Source organism: Phragmites australis, chromosome 2, assembly GCF_958298935.1.
Source record: "Phragmites australis chromosome 2, lpPhrAust1.1, whole genome shotgun sequence".
Classification (NCBI taxonomy): Eukaryota; Viridiplantae; Streptophyta; class Magnoliopsida; order Poales; family Poaceae; genus Phragmites; species Phragmites australis.
In genome coordinates, this window is record NC_084922.1 from 49,689,822 (window position 1) to 49,717,183 (window position 27,362).

General features: G+C 43.7%; 4 protein-coding genes across 4 annotated transcripts; 1 reads left to right on the top strand and 3 right to left on the bottom strand.

Moving 5' to 3' along the window:
• The first annotated feature begins 434 nt into the window (after positions 1–434).
• On the top strand, positions 435–5,958 carry LOC133909541 (uncharacterized). The gene is made up of 13 exons (XM_062352011.1): positions 435–851; positions 1,893–2,076; positions 2,164–2,232; positions 2,369–2,467; positions 3,061–3,140; positions 3,219–3,447; positions 3,612–4,010; positions 4,090–4,751; positions 5,051–5,135; positions 5,213–5,264; positions 5,363–5,412; positions 5,480–5,527; positions 5,608–5,958. Exons 1-13 carry the CDS (start codon positions 580–582, stop codon positions 5,782–5,784), a joined length of 2,406 nt encoding a protein of 801 aa, XP_062207995.1. The 5' UTR covers positions 435–579; the 3' UTR covers positions 5,785–5,958.
• A 722-nt stretch (positions 5,959–6,680) lies between these two features.
• Positions 6,681–7,500, bottom strand: LOC133910232 (uncharacterized). The gene has a single exon (XM_062352747.1). It carries the CDS (start codon positions 7,285–7,287, stop codon positions 6,931–6,933), a length of 357 nt encoding a protein of 118 aa, XP_062208731.1. The 5' UTR covers positions 7,288–7,500; the 3' UTR covers positions 6,681–6,930.
• A 6,941-nt stretch (positions 7,501–14,441) lies between these two features.
• On the bottom strand, positions 14,442–16,446 carry LOC133909542 (heavy metal-associated isoprenylated plant protein 35-like). Its single transcript, XM_062352012.1, has 3 exons — positions 16,224–16,446; positions 15,857–15,932; positions 14,442–15,582 (listed from the first exon to the last, which is right to left on the bottom strand). The coding sequence occupies exons 1-3, from the start codon at positions 16,248–16,250 to the stop codon at positions 14,705–14,707; spliced, it is 981 nt and encodes a 326-aa protein (XP_062207996.1). The 5' UTR covers positions 16,251–16,446; the 3' UTR covers positions 14,442–14,704.
• Positions 16,447–25,151: 8,705 nt separating this feature from the next.
• LOC133909544 (flowering-promoting factor 1-like protein 2) lies at positions 25,152–25,888 on the bottom strand. Its single transcript, XM_062352014.1, has one exon. The coding sequence runs from the start codon at positions 25,728–25,730 to the stop codon at positions 25,398–25,400; it is 333 nt and encodes a 110-aa protein (XP_062207998.1). The 5' UTR covers positions 25,731–25,888; the 3' UTR covers positions 25,152–25,397.
• Between the last annotated feature and the right edge of the window lie 1,474 nt (positions 25,889–27,362).

A 27,362-nucleotide genomic window follows, 5' to 3' on the forward strand; every position in this document is an offset into this window, starting at 1 on the left:
CGCACCTCCATCAAGGTCGGTCGCCTCTCCTTTTGCCCCGAATCCGACGTATCTGGTAACTGAGGGAGGAGCGGTGGACGGGGGAGGGACGATGACGAAGGTCTTAGCGAGGGGCGGCGAATAATGGCAGGGACGCTGGGTGGATGAGCGACGTAGGGGCGATGAGCTTAGGAGGGGAACATGATGTAGGGGAGCCGAGCTATGGAGAGCTATTGAGAGGATCCAAGGCCGCACATCTACCACGCTAGACGAGTCGACGGAGACCACGTAACACGATCTACGGCTATATGGCGTACACATGTGATGATCAAAGCGATATACGGATTTAGGATACCTAAAAATATTTCAAATTTATAGATGTAAAATCAAACTGAAAGTTTTTATAAATAGGTAAATAAATATCCTTGTCATGCTAGTGGCTTTTTGCAATTTTTCCATGTTAAAACGCTTTTACGGTTTTACTCCTCCGCTGCCTATCTTCTACCTCCCGACTCGCCCCCTCTTCCGCATCCCCGTCTCATCACTCCCCATCGCACCGACACGCCGCCTCTGCTAAAACCCTAGCCCTTACCCAACCCGATGTCTGCGCCGCCGCAGCCGGCGGCAGCGGCGGCGGAGGGGGCCGCCCCTCCGGTGTCGCCCCTTCCCGCGGCCCCGCCGGGGCCGCGGCCGTACGAGGTGGCAGTCGCGGCGGTGGAGCTCCGGCCGGTGGACTGCAACCTCGCGGCGCTGTGCGACCACGTCCAAGCCGAGGGGTTCGGCTCCGGGGCCTTCTCCGACGTCGTCGTCGAGGCTATGGGCGCCACCTACCGCCTCCACCGCCTCATCCTCTCCCGCAGCACGTACTTCAGGTGAGCTCTCGAGTGCGGAGCCCCGGGCCGTGCGGATTGGATTCCTTGGGGATCGGAGTTGCTGTTGCGATCTGATCGTCTGCGACTGTTTAGAGACTCGAATTGCATTTCGGTCGTAGACATTTTTGTCTGTTTAGTTGTGTGGTTAGGACGTCTCGATCCCTTGTATGTTGAATTTTTCTTGTGCTTTGATTTTGATGCCCTGTTTTGATGTTTATTAGAAGAATCTGACCTGATGCAAGTGTTTAGGGAATGTTTTTTTTTAGGTTTATTGCAGCAAGAGAGTATCATGTTGATCACAGCATGAGAACTTGTACGACCTTAATTCGTAATCTGTATAAGGATAGGATGCCATGTGTTGTTGATTTCATTTTTAAGCCTTCAATGTTAAACAATTTTGCTCGATAACTTCCAAATTCCCGTTTAAGCCGTGAATCATGATTGAAGCTAAAATTGATTTAATGGAAGTCGGATTACCATTTAGTGAGTCATTTGAGATTTCAAGGTCAGAACTTGTGGATGGAGGCATAGGCATCGCATCAACCAGTACATGAAACATGAAAGCACAATTTCCTCTATCTACTGATCCTATCAGTTTCGTACATACATATTTCCCTGATCGCTTTTAGTAGAAAATTCAGGGACCAAGTTGTTTCTCGTCTCCTCCTGTAATGGAATTCAACTGGATGTTATCCTGATGGATATGGTCTTCACTGCGACTTGGTGCTTGAATGGGACTCTGACATTCTGCTCTTGTAGTTCCTGCGGATGCTTTCATTACTTGTTTAGCACCAAAATTTAAGTACTTATAGAGAAGTTTGGTGGAACTTCCTAGCGTGTGTCAAATAATTTCCGTTGCCTATATATATTCCTTGTCTGTGTGTTCAGCTGTTCATTCAGCATAGAAGGAAACTCTTTCTGCATCCAAACTTTTCCATTTTGCTGTTAGGTTATATTCTTTTCCTACTAGCGCATAGAATGATCGTGTAATTAAGAATAACTAAAATTGCTTATCAACTTCTGTATAAAAATGACTGGCAGGAATATGCTACATGGTCCTTGGAGAGAGGCTGGTGCACCTACTGTGGTGTTGCATATAGATGATGCTAATGTTGATTCAGAGGCTATCACAATCGCATTGGCGTACCTTTACGGGCAACCTCCCAAGCTTAATGATAACAACGCATTTCGGGTGCTTGCAGCTGCATCATTTCTGGATCTTCAGGTCTACTTGACCCATTTTAATTATTTATTTGATAATTTGTGCCTCATTTCGTTGCTATTATTTTGACTCACATGTGGTCAATTGCAGGACTTATGTACGATATGTACAGATTTTATTATTTCTGAGCTTTGGACATCAAACTTTTTACAATATCAGGTAAGCTCGTTACTTTTACATAGCTTATCTTCGGAACTATATACATTGATAATAACAATTTTTATATAATGAAATATTGACTTTCTTCTCTTTGATCATTCATCTTTGGTCATAACTTTTTGTAATTTGACAATAGTTGTTTGCTGAGAGTCAAGATTATGGTAGTCATGGAGAACGCGTTAGAAATGCTTGCTGGGGTTATCTTTGTCAAAGTGCCACACTGGAACTACGAGAGGTAAGGAGCATCCATAGGAATTTTGCTGGTTAAATGTTAAGCTTTTGTTGGTTGAAATGCAATGCAAACTTTTCAAAGTTAGTGTTCTTGTAGAATTTTTTTAGACTGCCAGCTTGCAGTATGCTCATTACAAATAATTTAATATCGCTTATTGAGATGATTGCATGTGAGTTAAAAGATCGTTTTTTTTTTTGTATTAGATATGATTTATTGATAGATCTCATCTAAGTAAGGATTTATAAATAGATCCTGTCATCCATGCCTTAAGTTTCACCAATATCTTGTTGTGTATTGCATCATTGCATGAATTGACTGAGTATTTGTTGTGCTATGTAAATCGTTAGCATGGAGACTATGTTCTAGTGAATGGGGGTCGTATGCAAAATTCAACTGTTGGGTGTGCAAAAAAAAAAAAAATGGTTAGAAAGATATTCTATGTTGGATTATATAAATATTTTTTTTCTGCAACATGAGTGCTTACACATGTGGTTGGTCTTAGCTGGGATTCAGTATTCAATGTTTTCGATATTTATTGTGAACATGCCAGGGCTTTTCGTTACTCACAATATTGATTTTTGTTTTGTTTTTGAAAGGTGCTTCCAAAGCTTTCTTCACAAACTTTGCATGCTCTCCTTACATCTGATGAATTGTGGGTACCTAACGAGGAGAAACGGTATGTTGTGTGTTTATTTGTCTGCTGAATGATACTACAGGCCCATTTGTGACAACAGCTTTATCTTTCCACTTGAAGGTTTGAACTAGCATTGTTCACTCTACTTGCAAAGGTTACTATATGTGAGTTACAAGTTAGTGGGAATGAGGCAAGCTCACCAAATGCTGATTGTTCCATGAGGAAGGGGAAGACTCCGATGAACGAACCCGGCGAGGAACAGCTAACAGTGTCTGAATTGCAGAACTTGAAGTTGCACGATGATTTGGGGAATGAAATTGCCCATAACATTATTGATGTTTCAGATACGGTAACCCCGCGGGGTAGCATATCATACTCTATTGCACAACTAAGATGATTCTCAAAATTTCTTCCTTTTGTTCTATATGCTATGCATTTTCTGTCTGGCCAAATAGTTATTTAATGTGAAGCATGATATCTATATTAAGATTGTACTGTTGTTCTGAAATTTAGAATGGTGAAGCTTCCAAGAGGATGGAGATTGATCTTTCTACAGGGGGACCATCTGGAGAAAGCACTTCGTATCAATTGAGTGAAAACATCTGGCTTTCTAGTGAGCAAACTACAAAGAATTATTTCTCGAGAACTTCCAGTAATGGGATTGTTCCTACTGAGTGGGGAAGGCCCAATGCACCACTTTGGGGTGGCAGGGTTGTTGGTCGGCGGCAGGTTAGATGCATTAGGGGGAGCTCTTGTCTATCTACTGATGAATATAATGCTTTTATGAATATATTTGAGAGGGGTTCTCTTCTCTACTGTAATATGTCATTTGATGCGCTGTTAAGTGTTCGAAAGCAACTCGAAGAGTTTGGGTTCCCTTGCAAAGCTATCAACGATGGTCTTTGGCTACAGGTTTTAGTCTACTCGCTGCTTTGTAGTACTCTATTCCTTTTAAGATTATGTCTAAAACTTTGATGCTTTGTTACTGCAGATGCTTCTGTGTCACAGAGTGCAAGCAATAGTTGCTGATACTTGCAGAAACTGTTGCCTTACAAGTAATTCTTGCGCTTGCAAACAAGCATATGTGGGCTCACATAGCCACTACAGGCAGGAGCATGACCGGAGCAATGCTTCTGGTACTATAGGTAATGTCTACCTTGCAGATGCCCAGGGTGATGGGAATGGTGTGCTTGGGCCTGTACATGTTAACGTAAGAGGAGCAGTTGATGGACTTGCTGGTATTGGGAGAGGGAACTCAAATGTGCCTGGTGCAGCTTGGGCTCCTACACGTTATGTCTTCTCCCGTGTTCCTTATGGGCTCGGTTCAAGAAATGGCCAGCAATCATTTGCCAATGATGAATCAGAAGCTAGAATTGACCGCAATGGAGATATTTCAGTAGATGGTCTGACTGCATTGGTTAATCTTAGCCAAGAAAACAATTCTGCTCATCAGCAGGCAGAAGGTCTATTTGAGACAGGCATGCAGATGAGATATTGTAGTGTTGCATCTGTTTCCACTCCAGGTGGTTCTTCTGTCCAGATGCAGGAGTCAAAGGAGCATGAATTTGGGTCAAATTTGGAAATTGCAGAAGACGCAACTATATCATTAGACATAAAAACACCACTTAGTCATTTTCCTCCTTTCCGTTTTGGGTAAGATTACTGATTTATTCTGGTTCTGCTATTCTGCTACCAAACAGCACCCCTTTCGACAGTATTCCAGGAAAAACCTGACTTGTTTTATGTTGTTTACCTGAATGCCAAGTATTATCTTCCAAATCATTCGATTTTGTTTTACTGTGGAGAGTCTACTTTTAGATTACCAGATGGGTTGTTGCCTTGTTGATAACCTGCTAAGGCAGAAATTAGGGCCGGGGGGGGGGGGGGGATACGATGTGCACATTGATTCCTTACCTCTGAACATGCCTTGACCAGCTTATTGCTGCTCACAGGGTTGAGTTTGAGGATGTGCACAGGCTTGCTGATGGTCAAGTGAAACATTCCCTTGAAGTATTTTATGCAGGCTCTCTGTGGAAGGTTAGCTCGTGGTCTTAAATCTATCCATGCTTCTAATGGCCTAAATCCAGTTAAGTAATTGATAGAAACATTTGCAGGTAAGTGTTCAGGCATTCAATGACGAGGATCCTCATGGGCGACGCACCCTTGGTATTCTATTTTACCATATTCTCACATGCTTGCCTCTTGCCTCTGTTGAACATCAAAAAATAATAATATGCCATGTAATAACTTAAATGGCAATGCAGGACTTTTTCTTCACCGACGCAAGGCTGAGTTGTTAGACCCCTCGAGGAAGGTTAGTGATTTACTTGATTCATTTGTCGCAGGACATTATGCTCAACTGATAAACTTGTATTCCTCAGGCCCACACGTATGTAGACTCCCGCGAAAAGGTTACTGCTCGGTATCAGGTATTGTCCGCTTTTTAATCATCCATTGTTTTGCTGTGACACTCTCTATGGTTAATTTGCCATATGTGTGTTGCACGTAGCTCATCTGCCCATCGAAGCGAGAGGTCATGGTATTTGGGAGCCTGAAGCAGGCTGGGACGCTGCTACCAAAAGCTCCAAAGGGCTGGGGTTGGCGCACTGCTCTACTGTTTGATGAGCTTGCAGATCTTCTCCAGGGAGGCGCCCTGCGAATCGCTGCGGTAGTCCAGCTTGTCTAATTGCAGCAAGAACAACCTGCAACGCTGGTGATATCGCCGTAGTGTATATAGTTGATACCTGCAAATACTTTATATATATTGTTTGAATGCAAAACTGGCTTGGTCATGTACTCATATAGGTGAACCGTCGGCTCTGGTCCTCTGGATTCAAATTTGGTCTGTGTGGTCATAGTAGCTGTTGAGTTTTTTTTTTAAATATTTTTATTTTATTTCCAATACCTTGGAACGCAGGGTTTCCAATACCCTTCGTCCATAGCAAGTGGCACGATGCAAGTGCTTGGTACGCGGAAATACAAGAACCAAGTAGCTAGATTACACAAGGCAATAATGAACAGTTAATTAGTAATGAACCCTTCAAGTACATTTGAAAGAGTGAGTTGCTTAGGGACTTGTCAGAATTCAATTCAAATTTGTACTGAACTCAAAGGATTTGGTTCCGAAACCCCTTTCTATCAGGCCTTTAGATATTTCGTCTTCCTTCTTCCGCAAAACTCGAAGAATTTATTATTAGCCGTTCCTAACAGGGAAAATATATACATCTAGTGCAAGCAAGTACTGATTAAGTCTAGTGTACGGAAAATGACCACAAGTTCGCCATTCGAATTAACAAAAGATTAGTAGTTAGTGATAAGAGGCATCTATATAGAGAACATCACGGCTCAAAACAGAAAAGATCGTAGTGAGAGCTGTGAGCATTATTGCACGTATGAATCAGGAACAATTCACGATACATGTCGCCTACCGATGCCAATTACAAAATCATATATGGGGGACGAAGCTAGCTTGCTCCGTACTATCAACTGACAATCTTAAGATAAGTATATTTTAGCTAATGGAAGCTTCTTCTAACCTCTGCATCATTTGATGCACACAGTCTAGCTCATTATTACATCATATCAGTATTTCGCTGAAAAACCGATCAAAACAAACAATAGACCACATGATGTCTAATATATGATCCAACACCAAGCCTATGTAGAACTGTACCCAAGAAACAAAAGGGAAAAGGAAAAAAAAATTGTCTTACTTGGTTAAAAAAAGAATTTTTGTCTTACAAGCTGCAAGAACTGGACAAGTAGTGGTGCATCCAGACCGTGTATGCGTGCATGCTAGCACCGCCATGAGCCGTCTCGATCGCTCGCTAAGCTAGCCTCTGCACTCGGTGATGGCGGAGTAGCCCCGGTTGTAGGGGTTGGCCACGGCGCCCGGGTTGCAGTTGCCATAGGGCGCGCCGTGGATCGAGCACGGCACATGGCCCTTGCCCAGTGCGCCGTAGCTGATGAAGCCGCCGCCGCCCAGCTCGCTCCTGACCACCGCGCCGCCGTCCACGCACTCCCCCCACCGTGCCCGTGCAAGCCATGCCGTAGTAACTGCCGTAACCCGACGCCCAGCTGCCCGGGTAGATCGGTATCTGGGCGGCGCCCCCCTGCTGTGGGGTGGCTGCGACGAGGAGGAGCACGGCAGCGACGACCGCGAGCGCGGCTTCCCTCTGTTGCACTGCATGGGGGTCTGCCTTTGCTGCTGCGCGCCTGCGCTGCAGTAGTATCATCTCCTGCTAACTGACTCTGTTGTGCCTGTGCCCTGGGTACCAGTGGCAGAGCTACGAACTTATAGGTCTAGTCGCGCTAGAGCTCCAAATATCTGAACGCACATTTCAATATACCTAAATCTAAATGATATATATGTTTAAAACTAAATGATATAAAAAAGGTAAAATTAAATTGCTAATAATAAAGATTTTATTTATTATTGCCGTGCGCCGCGGATGGAGCACGGCACCTGGCCCCGTCGCATCGCGTCGTAGCTGATGTACCCGCCACCGGACAGCTCCCTCCTGGCCGCGCCACCGCCTACGCACTCCTCCACCGCCCCCGTGCAAGCGGGGCCGTGATCCGCCGCCGCCTAGCTGTCCGGATCGACCACTGTCATCTGGGCGGCGACGCCTCCCTGCGTGCCGGCCGCGACGAGGAGGAGCACAGCAGCGGCGACGGCGAGCACGGCGCGGCCCAGCGGCATTGCGCGCGTCCGGCTCCGTAGCCGGTCAACGTGTGCCTGCCTTCGTTGCGGCGGCAGTACGCTCTCCTGCTGCTCCTGCTCGTGTCCGTGCGCTGTGCTTTCACCGCTTGATACTTCTTACTCGACCAACGGCTAATGAACGCGGTCGACGACGATCTTGATCCATCTCAACATGGCACGCCTGACGACGCTTCTTGTCCGCGCCCGCGCCGCTGCACATGAGACCGGAGCTGCACCGGTTGTTTCTGGCACGTCAGGGGCCGGGAGCATGTGGCAACTTCCCATTTCTTAACATATCTTGCTTGGATGTATGCTCCAGATCGAGACACGGCTAGGCCTCGTTTTTGTGTCGGGTCTGATCAGATCTACATGCTGCAGTGCTCTAGATGTGTTTCAGTCGTCTCTAGTTTCCTTACTCCTGACATCTGCATATGCTGCTGGCTAGATTCGGTTATTCAAATGGGACATGCCCGTTTGGTCGTTGCCCAGATAAATCTTGGACTGCTCACTTCACTGCAGTGATTGAATATTGCCTGGTTCTGATTTTCCTCCCTGAACTGAAAAAAAAACAGATATCCAACCCCTTGAATTATTAAAACTGGACAAATACATGAAATCTTGATATATTTATTGTAACGTGCAGGATTGATAAATGTATTGCATATAGATTAATTCATAACTAATCCATAACACCCCTAAATTTAGTGAAACTACTTTTATTAGTTTACTTAAACAATGATTTGTGTAGGAAAAATAATGGTAGACATGAAAAAGTTAAAATAATATGAGTTAATAAGTGAGGTGTACATTTATCTTTTTTTTCAAACTTCCTCTCCATAAAATATGACGCAAATGATATTATTTTTGAAAAAAAAATTCACATAAGGTCTTAGAATTGTCTCTAGTTTTTTTTTAGAATTTTTTATGGTTTTTTTTTATTTTTTTGAATTTTTTTGGGGGGTTGCAATAAAGCCAAAATTTTGGGAGATTTTTTTACAATAAACTTATGGGGGAAAGTCAAAATCTAAGTGATTTTTGGAGTTGCATTTTTCCTATTATTAAAACTGGACACATTACATCACTAAGTCATTCACGCCACGGTTTTGTTTTGAGTTGGCGGTGGTTTTTATACATCACTAGTTGACATGTACGCCATAAATGTAAGACAAAAAATCCTCTCTTTTTTGCAGATCCACTTGCCAGCCGCTCTCTTATCCTCTTCTTCCTCCGCACATCCCTACAACCATGGAGATGGCCGGCCTTGGTGAGGACTGTCGAGGCCATCCAAGATGCTGGAAGAGATGGAGGAGGCACCATCGCCTCCCCCGCTGCCCTTCGTGTCCATGCTCCTTAGGCACTGTGGACCAGAGTGGTGGAGATGGCGACAGCGCTGCACGCAGAGGGCGCGGGTAATGACAAAGGCTGCGGTGATAGGCCAGAGGGGATAGGATCGGCGGAGGCGACGATGCTGTAGGCGGAATGGAGAGCAGCGGCAACAGCGAGATGTCAAAGGGACGATGCAAAGCCGTCGAAAGAGCATGATCTAGCTGACGGCGGAGTGCCCTCTGGCTAGCCACTGCCGACCTTGCCCGCGCGGGTGTTCATCTTGTCCGCGACCTCTCTGCCGTTTTCCTATCACCCATGGAGGAGATTGCTTCACGCTATGGAGAGATATGTTGGGTGAGAGAGAAGAGAAGGAGAAAAAGGAAAAGAGGTCAGGTGAAACCTGACACATGGGCCCTAATGCCATGTCAGCGTCACATCAGATAAAACCACCTTGGAATAAGCTAGGGGTAATTTGTTCTATTTTAATAGTTTAAGGAGGTGGTATATCTAGTTTTCGAGTCCAGGAAGGAAAATCTAAAGAGGTAAATTAGACTCTCTCTTTTCCTTTGAAGCATTGCACTTTTTTTATTGCCAGGCTCAGCTAAATTGATGGCCACATGACTAATTACAAAATCCATAAAATAATCCAGCCATATATGAGGATCATCCCCACTTAGACTAGCACTATAATTTACTAAAACGTCTGCTGCTGAATTACAATCGTAGGTATAATATTGCACTAGTAACAACTCATCGGTGAAAAAATTTAGGTCACAACTCAGAAAACCGACGACCTCCCTTGAATGCGACCCAAAATATAGCAACCCATTCATGAGTGGCGCTACTCCTGCTCCAGCCCAAAATACGATGTGTTACGCCTCCGGTTCCACTCAAACTCTGAAGTTTCCTCTCGACGGGACCCCCACGTATAGTCACCAAAAACGGGGTCGATGTCACGATCCACGACCCTGGATTGAACGACCCTGACTGTGGGTCTGGTTTGCTGCCAGGACACTGCCGAGACGAAGCCGCCAGGAGAGGAGGATGGAGTGCCCGCTGTTGCCTCTTGTTGTCACCTCCGTTACCTCTTGTCGTCGCCCACCGGGAGAGGAGGATGGAGCACCTGTCATCACCTCTGTCACCTCTTATCGTGACCTGCCAGGAGAGGAGGATGGAGCGCCCACTGACAGAGGAGGATGGAGCGCTCGCGCGCGCGCGAGAGAGAGGTGGCTATGAGGACTGGAGGTGCCTGCTGTTGGTGGAGATGATAAGGGTATCGAGTGAGCTGTTGTGCTTTAGTTTGATAATGGGCTGAGTAAAGTTTGGTATGAGCTAAATATATTTTCTTTTGTTATTTTTTGGCTGATAGATACATATACTGGTTAACATATGTATTTATAGCATATATCCTTAGTCTTTACAATGAGGCATCGACTCGGGTGAATTAGGATCGTGTTCCACGTCATTAATTTATCGTCTTGAAGAGATTTATCCCATTTGTACCACTTTTTTGTTAGATGTCGACTCGTATCTCATGACCCTGTTCCTCGACCCGATCAATCTGAATTTCTGTTGACTGTGCCCCCACGTCTCATTTCCCTCCACCGCAACGGCGCCGGAAGCCAACTCGACGACAAGGCATTCCGACTCCTGCACTTGGCGATTTTTCCATCAGGCATCACCTCCGCGCCTTGCACGGATATAACAGAGGCCCAACTCGAGCCGACGACGACTTCTAGTCTTCCATGATCTGATGCGCACTGCCCAGCCACGATCAGAAAGCAAACAGACGTGTTATCCTTATTTGTCTGCAAATTGTTTTTGCTGTCTAGAATGTCTCTTACTGTCTTATTTCGTTGTAGATTATGCACAAACGGCGACAATTTACATGCTGCTTCTTTTTCCTTTGTGCATGAGCGAGACTGGAGAAGATAAATGCAACTCAGGGCCGTTCATGGGTCTGTGCCACAAGGGCGACCACCCAGGGCCCACAATGTCCACGGCCCCACCCTGGTACATATATATATATACCCAACTTGCGCGGCCTTCTGGGAGGCCGGGGGGGAGGAAGGGGCTCGAATCCCCGTCGGTTCGACTCCTCCTTAAGAATTTGTCATTCTTTGAGATGGGTGGTTTCATGATTTGATGCTCACTGAAATATGGGGTCTTCTGTGCTTATGATAGTGGGCAAGTATGGCAAAAATAAAGTGCAATCATATGAGTGGAAAATTATTTAGTGTATGCTCTAGTTATAGATGAGATGATCTAATTAGCAAACTCAATCAACATAGCATGTTAACTATCCAACGAGAACCTCTCTAATGGTTGCTCTCCTCATGCCCCAATATTCTTAATTTTATAGGCGACTGAAAATAAACTCTTTTACACTCGATGAAGCACAACTCTCCAATCTCTATTTGACGGCTCTTTTTCTTCCTCTATATATTATTATTCTTCTAAACTATGCCAACATGACTCAATCCGCTACCCCTGCCGCCTCCTCTATCTACGGTGTCACCACTAGCCACCTCCGCCACGTTAAACTAGAATTGCCAAGTGTTTTCTTTGTCGGTTCTTTTTGCCACTTTATATACCCACCGTCGATCCTCCACCACCTATTAGCGAAGTCACATTTACCTCATCATTCTGCTTGCCGCCACTGTTGCATGTACCTGCCCCCTCACCCCACCCACACCGTTTTCCAGACCCTAAACCCCAACAATAACCTCGCTGTTGCTGCATCGAGTGTAAAAGTGCGTGTTTTCATTCAATTGATCAGTAGGAAAACTTTTAAAATGAAGTGTATTTTTACCTATCTATTAGCATAAGAGCCCCTCTCTTTATCTCGCCCTACACCCTCGAAATCTTAGGAACGGCCCTGATGCAACGATGCGATGTAAGCACTCCAAATCTTGCTACGACATACGGTTGCTGCTCGCAGAGTGTTAATCCCCGTTTCTTGATATTCTGAGTTGACTCACGCATCTCTCGTGAGCAATTTATTTTGGCTCTGTACTTGCCAGACAGGGACGAGCAATCCTCGTTAATCGAGAACACCTAGGCCTTGCCCAGCATGTTTAAGCTTAAATTAGCAGTCCATGCTGGCCAAATGGCAGACTAGGACGGCAATTATCATGCCAACCCTTGCTTTGGGTTAAAGAAACAGTTCTGTTAACGTAGCCTGTTTGCTTTCTTTTCACTTTCATGGGGATTGTGAAGCGCACAACCATCGGTATCAGTTAACTAGTCGCAATTTGGAGTCCATAATCGGTGTCCCTCGGGCAAATCCAAAGCAGAGGCGTGTCATTCCCAAACGCTTGTGCATCCTGTACTGGCAGCCTTAAGTTCTGAATCCTGAATAACCAACCTACATTTGTATCAGTCTCTGGACACCCTGCTGTTTCAGCCGCCATGTCTTGGTGCAGCTGCATCCTGATTCCTGCATGCGCATTGTACTTGGAGCAAGCTTATCCGAGCTTGCAGTTTGTACTGTACTATAGAGGGATGTCTGTCTGCATCCCACGATGAGCTGTTGTTGTCTTCAGTTCTGGATGCGGTCCCTGATCAGAGCCAATGCATCAGGTCTTTTGCTAAACCAAGTCGAATATAACTTGATTTGTTTATAATGAGTGATTAATATTGATATTTATTTAGTTTGATGATGTTCAGTTTATATGAGGTTTGATATGATTTGAATTGATTTGAGATTTTATTTGAGCATATTGATTATGGACTAATTGAAATTAGAGTTAGAGATATGTGTTTGTTTGTTTTATGGTGTGTATGTGATGTATGTAACTTAGCGGTCGACGGCGGGATGATCAAGGTCAAGCGGTGTGCTTGGTGTCGGATGCTCAAGGAGCCTGGGCGGAGTCAAGGGTGATTCTAGCTGAACACGTGGAGGTCAAGCAAAGCATGTAAGGCGGATGAAGACAGTATATTGACAAAGTCAAACGAAGGGGATGTCGGTGCAAGTGACAAGGCGACTTAAGGGATCGGAAACATGAGAGATTTGCCGACGGTCAGGATTGTAAGACAGAGTACACGCGTCGACATCGGAGCACTTGCTTAAGCCGTAAGCAAGTGAGAGTCACGCTTTGAGAAGCGTGCTAGGGTTTCGCGGTTTGACCTCAAAACCATGAGAGGACTGAAGAAGTACCTGGCACCATTGTGAAGCTTGCGTCGAGGCGAACCTAAGTCGTGAAGGCGTTGTGACCGTCTAATGAATTAAGAAGAAAATAAACCAAAATACTCTTGATGGTAGGTAAGAGTGTACTACAAGAGAGAGATATTTTGAAAAATGTTAGTAAATTTAAGGGTCAAATTTCCTAGGCTTATAAATAGAAGGTAGAGCTATGAGAGAAAATGAACTAGCCATTTTCAACCTCCTGTGTCATCCATATGAGAGTCTTGTGTTAGAATTTTAGAGAAGAGAAAGATGAGTGCTTAGCGTATATATTAGGTGAGAGTTTTGTGAGGAAAAATATTTATAATTTGTCTAAAATAGGTTGGCCATGTTATCTTTATAATTTATCTAAAAATCTTTATAATATGTTTCAAATAGAGACATAAATTTTGCATACATATATTTATGTGATAGTATCTTGAATTTCCTAGTCCGTAGACCATCAATTTGGAGAGTTTAGTTGCTCGGTATTCATTTTTTTTTATTTTTTTTAAGTTGTGATATTTTGAGTGCCAAGACGCATAAATTGATCTTACATGTAACTTATGATTTATATACTATCCGTGGAGTCGTGTTGTCTCGATTTTATTTTGTTAAAATTTTTCTCTATTTTTACTTCCTCTTAAATTTTAAAGTGCGTTAGATGATCCAAATAGAAAAAGATCATCGATTTCCTAAAAAAAATTATTAAGACACATATTTACCCTGTATAGTCATTATTTTCGTTCCTACATCTTTACCGTGTAGGGTTAAGCATATCCTGCTAGGGCAAAAGGTGAATGTAATTTTGCCCTGCATAGCAGTTCCTCTCGGTCTCTCTAACGGTTACTACTCGTTACTCCGTGGAAGGATAAACCAGTAGCAGTGGCAAGTTTCAAAAGAAAGGCAAAGGAAAAATGAAAAAGTTAACTCTGTTCCTTCAGTTCTTTTGAGCACGTCGAAGTAACTTTACATTGGAGTTAGCCGAGCTATCCTTTCCTGATGGGATTTCAGACAGAAGCACACTTCTGAAACACTCTGTTAATTTACCTGCTGACTGACAAAGCACAGCATCAGGTGCATGATTGACAAAGTAACAATCATTCATGGCTCTTGTGTCTTTGCTCATGTTTTTTTACATAGTCCTCAATGAACTTGAAGAGATGATATCTCCCGTTTAACTGTGTCAAATGTTACAAAATTGCTCTGATGAACACCAGAGCTGTTCCATTAGGCCCTCACACTCTCTCATGCATCAAACATTCAAGCTCAGCTCATCTTATTCTAGCGCCATGAAGCCTGAGCAGTGCTAATACATCGTTCACTTGTACTAATCGTAACCACCTAACATATAGTCATAGTTGATTAAGGAACAGTAAAGTAGCTAGTAATCCGCTTCCGCTTCCATCCCTTTCACATCACGCTGCAAGAATTGGCATTCTCGTCGTTCAACATGTCGCCGTAGCCATCCCGCGGCGGCGAGAAGGCGCTCCTCTGCGGCGGCGCGCCGTAGTAGTAGTCCTCCGTGGAAGCAGGCTGATACTGATAGCGATACGGCGAGGCCTGAGTAGGGTAGTAGTACGGCTCGTACGGTGAGGACCGGGTGTAGTAAGACGGCGTGTAGTGCTCGTCAATGTAGCCCTGTGACGGCCCCGGCCTCGCCATCGGCATCGGCATGGGCGCTGGTGCAGGGGCTGGCGCCGGCGCGGGGGCGTAGTAGGACGCGCTCGCGCTCGGCCGCGCCACGTTGTAGCTCATGACGTGCACCGGCTGCTGCGGTGGTGGCATGCGGTTCGCGTAGCTGCCGACGCCTCGGTCGTACTCCACCGTCACCCTGGCCTCGACCGGCTGCTGCTTCGCTTTCCCCTTCGCGTCGTTGGGCTGCTGCTGCCCGGTTGCCGCCGTGGTCTCAACACCGGTATTTCCATTGGCATCAGCATTGGCGGCCTCCTTGCTCTCTTGAGCCGGCTTTGGGGTCTCACCGGCGCTGCTCTGCTTAGGCTCCGGAGGAGGCTGAGGATTGTTCGGCTCTGCCGCAGCGGCCTCGGCGTTGTCGGCGCCGGGATTCGCGGCAGGTTCGTTGGGTTTGCTCGGCTTGTTGTTTTCGTTCTTGGGCTCTTGGCTTTGGCTCTCTGCAGGTGGCTGCTGCTGTGCCATCGGCTGCTCGGGCCACGGCTCGGCCTGCTTGCCGGACTTGCGCAACTTGGCAACGAGGATGTTGGGATCGAGCTTCGTAGAGGCCGTGACCACGACCTTGTTGCTCCGGGCATCGATGTCGCATCTGTATACGCCTTCAAGATCAAACAAAAACACAAACTTAGTTGGGTCAGTGCAGCCGTGTATACCGGTCGAATTGTGTTATTTCTGTCATGGATTCTTGATGTTCGTACAAACTAACGAAGCACTTGCAGATAGAGGCAGGTATTTATCAGCTATTCAGCGTACAGTATTTCAATCCAAGATACAACTTTTGCATCATGAAGGCTTCTGGAAGGCCTTTGACAATCCGCAACTACATGCTCAAATATTGTTCTACATGCAATTTGGAGATCAGATAAGATGTACCATTAATGTTTTGGAGCACTTTCTTCACCTTCTTCTTGCATCCTTCACAGTGAATGGACACCCTCAGCACCAGAACCTGAAACAGGACATCAGACGTACAAACCGACTGAGAATCAAGCACACTGGCTTGGCCTTTAGGACACACAAGTAGAAAATGGAAACTAAAAATTAGGAAATTTGAGGCCATGAAGCAAATAGCAATTTAAAGAACAAATCATGAGCCACTGGCCCTAAAGAACAGCAAGCAAAAAGAAAAAATAGTGACTGGAACAGTAGAGATCCTCTGAACAAGAAACAGACTGATGATAAGAAGAATTACTCTCAAAACATTTACCAGAATTCAAACCAAGAGAGAGAATATTCGTACCTGGCACTCTATAGGCTCTGAGGCCATGAGAGCGAGTGAAGGTATTAGTAGGAGAGAGGAGGGGAAAGTGGTGGAGTCGTGAACTGTGAGGAAGGGCTGAGGGAGATTTTATGCCCTGCACTAGTTTGACAAGCGAATGGAATAAAAACAACAGCCATACAGATTACAGAGTAGTGGGGTTTTCGTTGGGCCAACCCTGAATTTTTTTAGTTGGTTCGTGAATCGTGACTAGGGGAGGTGCCTTTACAAATGGACAGAACACACCCTTTGAGGCCTCCTTCTGCTTTGAGGTAAAGATTGCTGTGAACTCTAACTCGCGTAAGGAGGTGGTGATGGTTCAGTCATCTTATTCTTTCAGAGCTCATTATGAGCTGTACAGTACAGCTGAGATTTTACTGATGGAAACTAAAGCTGCTTTTGGAAGAAGAATTACACTTGATTATCCCTCTTGTTAGTTGCTGTGCTGTAATAGAGATTTTCCTCTTGTTGTTCAAGTTGCAACCTTTTTTTTTTCTCGAATACGCAGTAGAGCTGTGTATCTTTGCATTAAGTAGAGAAGAAGTTTAATATAATAACCTACGATTGGCCGACAAATGTTCGAGACGGTTCCACGTTTTCTTATAGGACTAGTACAAACTGAAAACAACCAAGAGACCTAAGGAAAAACAAGAAGCGACTCGACGGCTAGAGTACTGAACCAAAGGTATGCAGCCTCTGCAGCAGGGCGCCCAACCCTTTCATTGGACCAAGAGCTGATTCAGCAACATAGATACACGCAGTATGGATTCATCAATCATCGTGTAATATCGATCTTAGATATGTGTATACACAGATATTCTCAAAGATTTTCCTGTGATAAAACGGACACCCATGAGAGGAGAAGTTATGGCTAAACAAGTTCACATTCATTTTCATATGCGTATTGCCTTAGTTTGACATCCTCTAAGCCAAAATCGTATTGTATGCCATCGCTTGTCCATGCATGCCCTTCAAGAATTAGTACAGCAAAATTGTGTCCCTGTCCCTTGTACGCTTTTAATACCTTTTTTCATATTACTGTTGTCAAAGTTTCAACTCTCAAACAAGCAAAAGTGAAGGCGATTCCACGAAAGAGACGGCACTAAATTACAACGAGGACGAGCAAATCAAATTTAATATTGGAGCATTCCTCCCATGGAGTCTTGTTAAGATTCTTTTCCCTTCCATGGAGTGTTCTAGCGTTCTAGGCAACCGCGGGTTAGTGGCCAGCTTTGTCATGCCAAATACGAAAAGATAGGCCGCTGCTTTTGTAGTTGTTTCCCCGTGCAGAAGAGGGTTTTGTCTCGTCAGAAAGTTGAAAGGGAGCGACTATTTGTGATGCTTTTTTGCATGGAGGAGCAGAAGAAGGCATCTATTCGAGCCGTGCTTTTTTGACAATGCTTAGTTGTCCAAGAGGACGAGGGGGTTTATTATGTGCACTTGGAGCCATGATTAAGCGCAAATTGCTGGTGCTTGACCATATTTGCAAAAGCTAAATTCTGGATTGATCTGGGATTGATGATATTATGAAGAAACGTGGAAGGAAATTTAAAATATGACAGTTTCTCTTTTCCGTTTTGGTTATTGTCACATTGTTATTTACTCAATTGCCAGGCTATCACGTACTAATTGTAGATTATATTATATGCCTCGACACTCTAATTCTTCTCGCCTGCTGGAGGATTTGGCTCTCTCGAAACGCTGTTATCTTCAACAACTTCCGAGTGCCTGCTTCAAATCTATTGACCACAATTACGGAGGATGCGACAACCTGAAGACAGGCGGGAGCAAAGAACTTAACACCGATCTTGCAACGATTGAGACATCTCGGGACAATCCTATGAGCTTCATACGTTCTTCCGCGTTGCTTCCTTGCTTGTAATTGTTTCTATTTCTTCCAAGCTCTCCTAGTCGTCATCCTGAAGGATCGTTGTCGGATTATTGTAACAAACCTCCTAATCCTCTCTTCTTAATACAATATGCGCAGTCCTCCTGTGTAGTCACGAAAAAATATTATATGCCTTCCTTTTATAAAAAGATTATACGTGTAGTGTAATATACGTTCTAAAGCAATAGATTATATATGTACTGGCAGGAGAGCATTGAGCTGAATTTGAAGATGCAGACATCAGCTCTGAAGCCTGAAAACGCATCAGAAGATAAAACACATTGCAATGTCATGAGACTGTGACACCAAAACCAATCACCAGGTTTCTGCATTTCCCATTCATGAAAAGGAAAAGGAGACTTCTGACCCTTGAATTTTTCAACACCGTCGATTTTTTTCAAGCAGTTCGGTACTTCATTTACTCTGTTCCTCGCTCTTCTGCAGCTATTCTTCAGAAGTCGTTAAAATAACTCGTACAGTACCATTGTTCCCGGCTCTCCTGCCCCTGGCCTATTTTTTGTCAGAAAACGTTGACATTTTTTCGTCTCAATTCCTAGCTATGAGCTATGACATCCTGTGGTGTGAACAAAGTGCCACATTTGGCATAGCACATCCCAGAACAAAATCAAACTGTGCATCAGCAATTATCATGTTCATGGCACACACACATACGACATATCTTTTCTTTCTCTGAAGCGTCTCTGATGCTATCACAAACACAGTGACACTTCCCAAGAAAGGTGCTGGATCAACAAGATAGCCAGGACGCAATATGCGGCCATCACCATTCCGCCATTCGTATGACCGTCCCTTTCGCGAGTTTCTTCCTCCTCTCGCCTTCCTCCCATCACCACACCCAAAAGCGCTAGCTGTTCTCTCTCTCTCGCTTAGCTGTAAAAAGGAGAGATATCGCAAGAGCGACGGCACAGCCTGCTGCTCTGCGAAAGCAAAAAAAAAAAGATTGAGAGCGAGGAAAGCAACAGTGTGGATGCGACGAAGGAAAAGAGAGGAAATGACTCAGAGAGGGAGAGAGAGTTGGAGATGGAATAGTCTTCGTCCGTCCGAAACTCCGGAGCGAGATAGTGAATTTTTCCCTCTTTTTCTTCTGCTTTTATGAGGCGGTTTGCGTCGTCGTCTTAGGTAGCGTTTCGTTTTTGGTAGTGTTTGTTTGATTGAATGAAGTTGAATGGGATAAGATGATTTTGAATGAGATGTTTCTGGTTGATATAGTACTATATGAGATGATATAAGTAGGTTATTTGATTGATATATGAGATGATAAAAAATGCGTTAGTTGTATGAAATAAGATAACTTATTACAAGATTTTATTTCATTTGTCTGAATGAGATGTATAGTATAATAAAAATGCATAGAAATAAGTATGTTAAAGTAAATTACTTTTTCACTATATAATCCAGGATTAAAAATAATTTTAAAAATTAGTCTATCACATAACAAGAATATCTATAAATTTTTTAGATTATTGAGAATTTATTTGAGACCCTAACAATTATTAGAAATTATAAAAGTAGATTATTTTTAAATTTAGTTTCAATTCTACACATTTTTTTAATCCAATTAAAATGGGTTGCATATTGATTATGTAATATGTATAAAAAATTCTATAATTTTTTGAGTAACATAATACTATTGTTTTGATTTTTTTTAGCAAGAAATTGGAGCATACAAAAAGCTAGTAATGTTCACGCACGAACTCGTTCGGGATGGATGGTGGTTCGGCCGATTTAAGCGTACCCGTTGGTTCAGTATCTATAAGAAATATATCTAGAATTTGTATGAAATTTTATTTTAAATTATATTTAACCAACCAAACGAGAGCACGAGAACTCATCTCGTACGATCTCATCCAGGATCGAGCTTTGACACTGCCTTAGTTTTTGTCTGCGAGGGAGGACTGAGGAATAGCCTTTGATTGCCGTGACGTGGTGTCGTCCACGTTGAGCTCGGATGGGCACGTAGGCGGCGGCGGCGGCGGCGACAAAGGAAAGCCAGGGAAGATAAGGACTGGAATGGAAGGAAGGCACAGCACGAGCAGGCAGTGGGAGAAGAAGGTTCAGACGCAAGAAACGCACACGTAGCATGGCAGGAGCAGCGGTGTGCGTTTGGCTGGCAGCAAAGAAAGCAGGGGAGGCTGCCGCTAAAAGATAAGGGTCGCACTAATTATCAGCCAATTAATTTTTAACTAATTTTAGTTGACAAATAAGTATAGCATGATATGCATGCATCCAAAGACGTGTGTTTCTTCTTACTCTATCATACCGCTTCTCTATTCTTTAGTGCGCAAGTTGACTGTAATGTCTCGTCCTACCACTCACCTCCTCTGGTCCCCGACAACTTCCCCAATGCTAAGTCCGCCTCCACCACTCGCCGCACTAACCAATTGATTTTCAAGCTCCCTTCACCGCCATCACCACCCGTCATCCTCCGTCACCCATAGTCAATAGTGCCCCACCTTGCCACTCTGCCTATCGCTCGCTGCATCCGCCAGGCCAGCTACCTCCTAAATTCTCTTTTCTAAGTTTGAAGAACACAAACCGACCTGGCAACCCCTCTTCAAACCCGAAAAAGAGCTTGCCGTCGGAAATTGCTCATCGACTCAAATCGTAGTGGATTTTAGTCAACTACAAATTAGGAAATACAAAAAAATAAGGGCAATTTTTCCTGTGCCATCAAAAAACCGTGTTGCTTTCTTCGGCCACTCTTTAGTTGCTGTTCTTATCTCTTTTTAATAAATCAGAAAAAAGATTGGAGAAAAATACTACCTCAGAGTCTCAGACAGTTAACTGGTCATACTAGTAGCATCAGAAATTCAGAACTGTTCGGTCGTGCATACTGTGCCTCGTTGTCAAAGAGATACATGTGCAACTAATGACCTTACAAGCGTGTTTCTGCACAAGACAGTGGCGAATCTGATCATGGTGCACGGGGTACATCTTTGACCCTCTATTCTGTACTGTATCGCCCAGAACTTTCGAAAATACTGTAAATACGGCTACACTAAAACATAACGAATACATGTATTCCCGAAAGAAAAAAAAAGAATGCATAAATGTACAGATGCAAGAATCTCCACGGCCTGGTTGTCAAATACGCCCCGTGGCTAAGCCTGGCACGTAACAGGCCCAGCCCAGGTGCTCACTATAGAAGCTAGGTCCCCACTGTGTCACCTGAAGACCCAGCCCAGACGGCAACGCGCTGCTACAGCCGGCAACCCACAACCAGCAACCTGGGTGCATGGAGTAGAGGTGAAATCCAATTAGATATAGACGGAAATAGGTCGTTTTGTATTCTATTTTATATTTTTTAAGTCAGAGTTAGGTATAAATAGTATCGAATGATTATTTTTTATTTTTATCATATCTTATATATTTTTTAGTCAGAGTCGGAGTGTATAGTGTCGTAAACTTTCGATTAGTCGGATAGATGAAATTTTTTCATACCATTTTTATTCCCACATAACACATTAAACAGTACAGAGGTGCAATTAAAATAAGCACAGAGAGTGATCGCTAAAATACGAAAATAAGAACATTTGATATTATTTATCTACGGATGTGCGACAAACTATCTCGCTACAACAAATTTAATGTTATATGACAAAGTGAATACGTCATAAAAGGTAGCTTTTGTCATGAAAACTTATCTATGACGAAAAATCAGTATCACAACGGTCATTATAAATAGTGCATTATTTAATGTATTTTATGACAAAATTTGTTTGTATCGTCACAAACCTAGCACCCAACTGCCCGCCCAAGCAGCCCATTATCTGTGACGGAATTCAATAGTCATTGATAAGCACCATTCGGTGACGCGAGTTGCTAGCTTGTCACATGATATTTATGATGAAATATATTGTCATAAGAGGCATGAAAATATAGTATTCCATACTCTATTTGTACAGTGAAATTAAACTTTTTTTTAAAGGCATCATGTAGAAGCTTCAATATGACAAATTCTAATTTATTATACTCATTCACAAAAGAAATATTTATACATCTATTTACATTCATACAAAATTTACAGCATCTATACACTTAAATCTATTTACATCCATACAAAATTTACAGCATCTATATCAATTCGAACGGCTCTGCAATGTGGATTATGAAGTCAGACTCAAAGTTTTAAGAGAATGAGCAGTGAGTGATGAAATAGATAGCTGCAACCTATTACTTAACCATTGTAACAATGGAAAATAAACAAATGTTTATGTTCTGAAAAAAGAAATTTGCCTAGTGTTCTAGAATTACAAATTTTTAGTTGTGGTACCACGGAACGACCTTACAAGGCATATTAGTGTGTGTGTGTGTCTATATATATATATATATATAAATAAAGAATTGCACGCAAAATAGTATCTAAATAATAATTCTAGAGAACGAGTTAATTCTATATCTTTACACCGCCTCGCGCTTAAGTTAAATATTGCTTGTCATTATCTTATTAGAGAATAGTATGTGTGTGTGTGTGTGTGTATATATATATATATATATATATATATATATATATATATATATATATATATATATATATATATACTCGTAGGAGTATGTACTCCCACATGCAATATACCACCTAAACAAACACTTTATACTCTTTTATTATTTTTAGTATACTCTAATACTAATTCTAAGATACTCCAATATGAGTTGTATGAAAAAAAATTCAATGTTAGCCTTTCATTTTTGCTATATATTCTTTTTTATACATAAAAGAAGTATATACGCAAATTAAGATAAAAATTATGGAATTTTATAAAAATTTTCGTGGGATTTGTATTGTAGTATCTTATAATTACTAATGAAGTATATTTAAAGTGATAAAGAAGTATAACTCATGTGTAAAAGTGGTATATGAGAGGTGGGAGTACATACACCCAGGAGTACATACTAGTTTTCCTATATATATATATATATATATATATATATATATATATATATATATGCAAAAAGAAAACTATCACTTGCTAAGGCAACAAGAATACCTACTTAGCAACAAGCCAACTACAATTTATGTACTACTATCAGTACAAAAGCGAGTAAGGCTGCCTTGGCAACGCTGCTATGTAGTTGCTCCACCTCGACGAGCCCTCTAAACTGGCTTCGCTTATGAGGTTAAGTAGCGAGAAGAGGCTAGTCCGGCATGGAGTTCCTCTTCATTACATCCCCACCTTGGGCCAGCTCCACTCCTAGTACACATGAGCACAACAAAGTACCAATTGTAACAGCGATATTCAGAAGAAGTCATTGTGGATGTGAATGACCGGCCCGTGGAACTCAGTATATGTTTGGCACTGTTTTAGAGCAGTTTCTCGATTGATATCTTATGAGCTCTGTTAAACAGTCATTTTTAGTTTTTTAATTTTTTAGTGAAATTTGTGGGAGTAATTTAAATAAACTAGAAGCCGGAGAACTGAAAAAAAACAGTTTTCCCTGATTTACTTCCTGCACAGAATCATTTTCTATATATTTTATTTTAGATAATCATTTTCGACCCTAGAATCACTTATGCAGAGAATTACTCTTCGCAAAAAAATTAAATTAGAGACAATTTTACCAAAAGACCCTTACATATTTGTCCTTTGCCTGATTGGTTAAGATTCACCGTAGATTATTGTCCATTTTGTCCTAGCATAGAGCATGGCTCTTTGTTGAAGCTGAGCCAGCGACGTAGGTCGGTGGAGGAATATGAAAATTCTACTAGAGCATGTGAATGTATATTTTATCAGAATTGTTTATTTATATTGAGATTTATATTGGAAGAGTAGGTGAATTTTTTTATAAAATATATAAAAAATCAATAGATAGATTATTATTAGATGAAAATGATAGACTATCGAGATGAATGCAGATTTACATTTACTCTATGTGGATGAATACTGGGGACACCAAATCAAGAACATATATTCTCTCAGTGTCCGCACTGGCTTAGCCGTATCGATGGATGAGACGTAGAGATGTCTGCGTCATATCTTGGTTGCATGGTGTCCCCGAATCTCCATTGAAATGGCACGGCCGCCATCCATACATGTACTCCGTCAGTCATAGAAAAGTGACATTCTGACATAAGCACGCTTTTTCGATTGAAACTATACACATATGAAGCAGATTCAACATGGAGTCGAAAAGAGTTCTTCCTTCTTTTACGGAATAGCTATATGATAACACCCCGGGTGTTTTGGATGAGGTTGGCATCCGAATTTTTTATTCCTCCTCTTTTATCTCATCTTGTTCGTCTTGAGCGAGCTTTAAAGGTTAGACTTAGAAATTTAGGTTCAGGTTTAGGATCGGGGGAGTCAAGGGCAGGCTTAGGGGAAAGGTCACAGCTGGTGAGCGGAGCGGTGGTGGGTGGCGGTCCGGTGAGGTGGCACGGCTGCTTAGGGCTGTGGGCGAAGTCGGTGATAGGGGAGTTAAAGAAACAGTCAGTCAAAGGTGGGTTAGCTTGGTGGTGAATAGTAGCGGTGGATTCAACAGTTAGGAGTGATTGGAGACGAGGAAGTAGGGTGAGGGGGGAAGAGCATGGTAGAGAGGCTCGTCGGTGTCTTGGAAGGAGATATAGTTGAAGCCGCGGTTCGCGGGAAATGGCTCGCTGGCGTTTGGAGTTGATGCCGGCGTGGGGCACGTTGGGTGGCGGCGTGCTAGCGAAGAGTCCGATGGGGGTGACGGCGATGTGGAAAGGCTGGTAGAGTTCTATTTGGGTGAATGAGGATATGTGAGCCATCCGATCGTTACATCCAACGGCCACAATTTCGGGTGCTAGATGGGTCTAAAATGCCCGAGTGCAACGGCCCTTCTTTTGTCACTTCTTGTGTAACATCTATATTTGTACCCTTTCTTTTTGGCGATAGTGTAACGTCCATGTACTCAAGAGTATATCAACACGATCGACATAGCTCCTCTAAATCACGTGAACTTGAGAGCATCTTTGACCACACACTCCACTTTACTGCAACTAATTGATTCGAGCGATCGAACACATACATGAGACATCGAAAGAATAGACACAAAGGCAGTGAAAAAAATTACCACAGCATGCAAATCGACCATATCCACGACTCCTTGGAAGGCCTATGCACACGTGTAGTATCAATATACGTCGATACGCCACGTGCGGCATTACACACATATACGTTGTAAGAACGTACATACAGATCACACGTACACAAGAACAAGCACGCACGCACGTACGTACCTAGATGCATGGCTAGATGAACAGGCAAGCAACTCAACGGAGGGCGGGCGGCCTAGGCGTCGATGACGCGGAAGGCATCGCGGTTCTTGATGACGATGTCGTACATGTGAACGGAGCCGAAGTGCGCGAAGTCCTTGGGCAGCGAGATGAGGTCGACGGAGGAGCGCTTGTGGTACTGCAGCATCCCGACGTCGCCGCCGGCGTAGTAGCGCTCCCAGCCGAGCGCCGCCAGCTTGCGCTCCAGCGACGCGTACGACGAGACCACCTCCCCGGACGGCGTGTGCAGCAGCGCCTTGCGCTTGCCCGACGCCGCCGCGGCCGCGCCCAACGTCGGGTTCTCCACCAGCCTCACCACGCCGTTCCGGAACACCCACACGCCCGACATGCTCGATCTCGTGGCTGATTTTCTCTGCTCTTGCCTCTCTTTCTTTGGCCGCGAGGTCTGTAGTGCTTCGTTTGTGCTCGGCCCGGTTGGGATGTGGGGGAGAGTAGTGCGCGAGGGGCTATAAATAGGGCCGCGCCCGTCTGATCGATGATTCTTGCGTACGTACGCGCGCCGGCGCCTGTCGATGGGTCATGGGGGGGTCGACCGGCGCCGTGGTATATGTGCGCGAGCCGTACGTGCATGCTGCTCCGGTCGTGCCGCGCCGGGCCCAGGCGAGCGTACCAGAATGGACGGTCAGGACGCCATCCGAGCTCCATTTTTGCGCATCAGAATGGAACGACCAGGACAGAGCCTATGGTTATGCATGCCAGGTTACCGTGGTAGATTCTTAGGTGCGTTCTTGCGTAGATGGAGCAAATATAACAAGACTGATGAATGAGCTAGCTAGCGATGAGTGATGGCGGCATTATGCCGTGCGTGCACAGTGCGCCGAATAGTGATATCCATGGAATCCAATCCTCGATCCACGAAGCTAAGCTAGCTACACACTTAGGTAAGCTAAGCTAGCTGGCAGGCAGGCATATGGAAGCATCGTCGGATTGGAACAGAGCGTACGTGATGCGTCACGGGTGACGACAACAAATCGGCGATGCGAATTCTCATATATTCTCTTCTCGGTTGCTTGCATTGTGATCGTATATTCGACTTTACGGTGAGTAATACAATATCTATAGAGAGAGAGGATCCATGCACGACCGGACGGCCGGTTCCCTTCAATTCTTTCTCTCACCTCGATCGTCCTACCCCCAAGTCCCACCAACCTAGTTGAGTGAGAATATAAGGTTCATCTCCATTCTCTGTAGAATGCGACAGCCAGCCTTTTCCCCTGCCCGGTGCCTGTCACCACCACCACCCCCGGCCATGCATACACGACGTTTCACGGGCCTAGCAGATCTTACTGGCAGTGGGCCGGAGTCTGCCTTAATCGCCAGCTTTTGACTAGGACAGTATCATCTTAAAGTATGTTCTATTGTCCGAATTTGCTTCAACATGATTAGGTGGATAAGAAAAGAAAAACATATTTGATTGTTCATATTCATTGTATCAGTTTAACTCTACGGATACAAGTATAAGCTTTTATGTAGGCGGATCCTATTATTATAAAAAAATTATTTTCATGCGAGCAACCAATCACATATCAACCCTTGTATCCGCTTAGAGCATCTCCAACTGACTCCTTAAATCTCGCTCTCTATATGCTCATATAGAGGTTATTGGTCATAGTCAAATTGCCTTTGTTAAAAGTAGAAATATTTTGGAAGGGGTTGTTATCTTTCATGAGTTAATTCATGAGATGAAGAGGACTAAATAGAGAGGTGTGCTGTTGAAACTTGACTTCGAAAAAGCATATGATAAGGTCAAGTAGGTCTTCCTAGAAGAAGTTATGAATGGAAAAGGTTTTCCTTCAGTCTAGACCGATTGGGTCATACAGTTTGTCAGGGGGGACAAAGTTTGCATAATTATAAATGGTCATAGGAGACCATTTTTTAAACCTATCAAGGCTTGAGACAGGGGGATTCCCTGTACCCTTCTCTCTTTAACATTGCAACATATGTGCTTAATATTTTAATG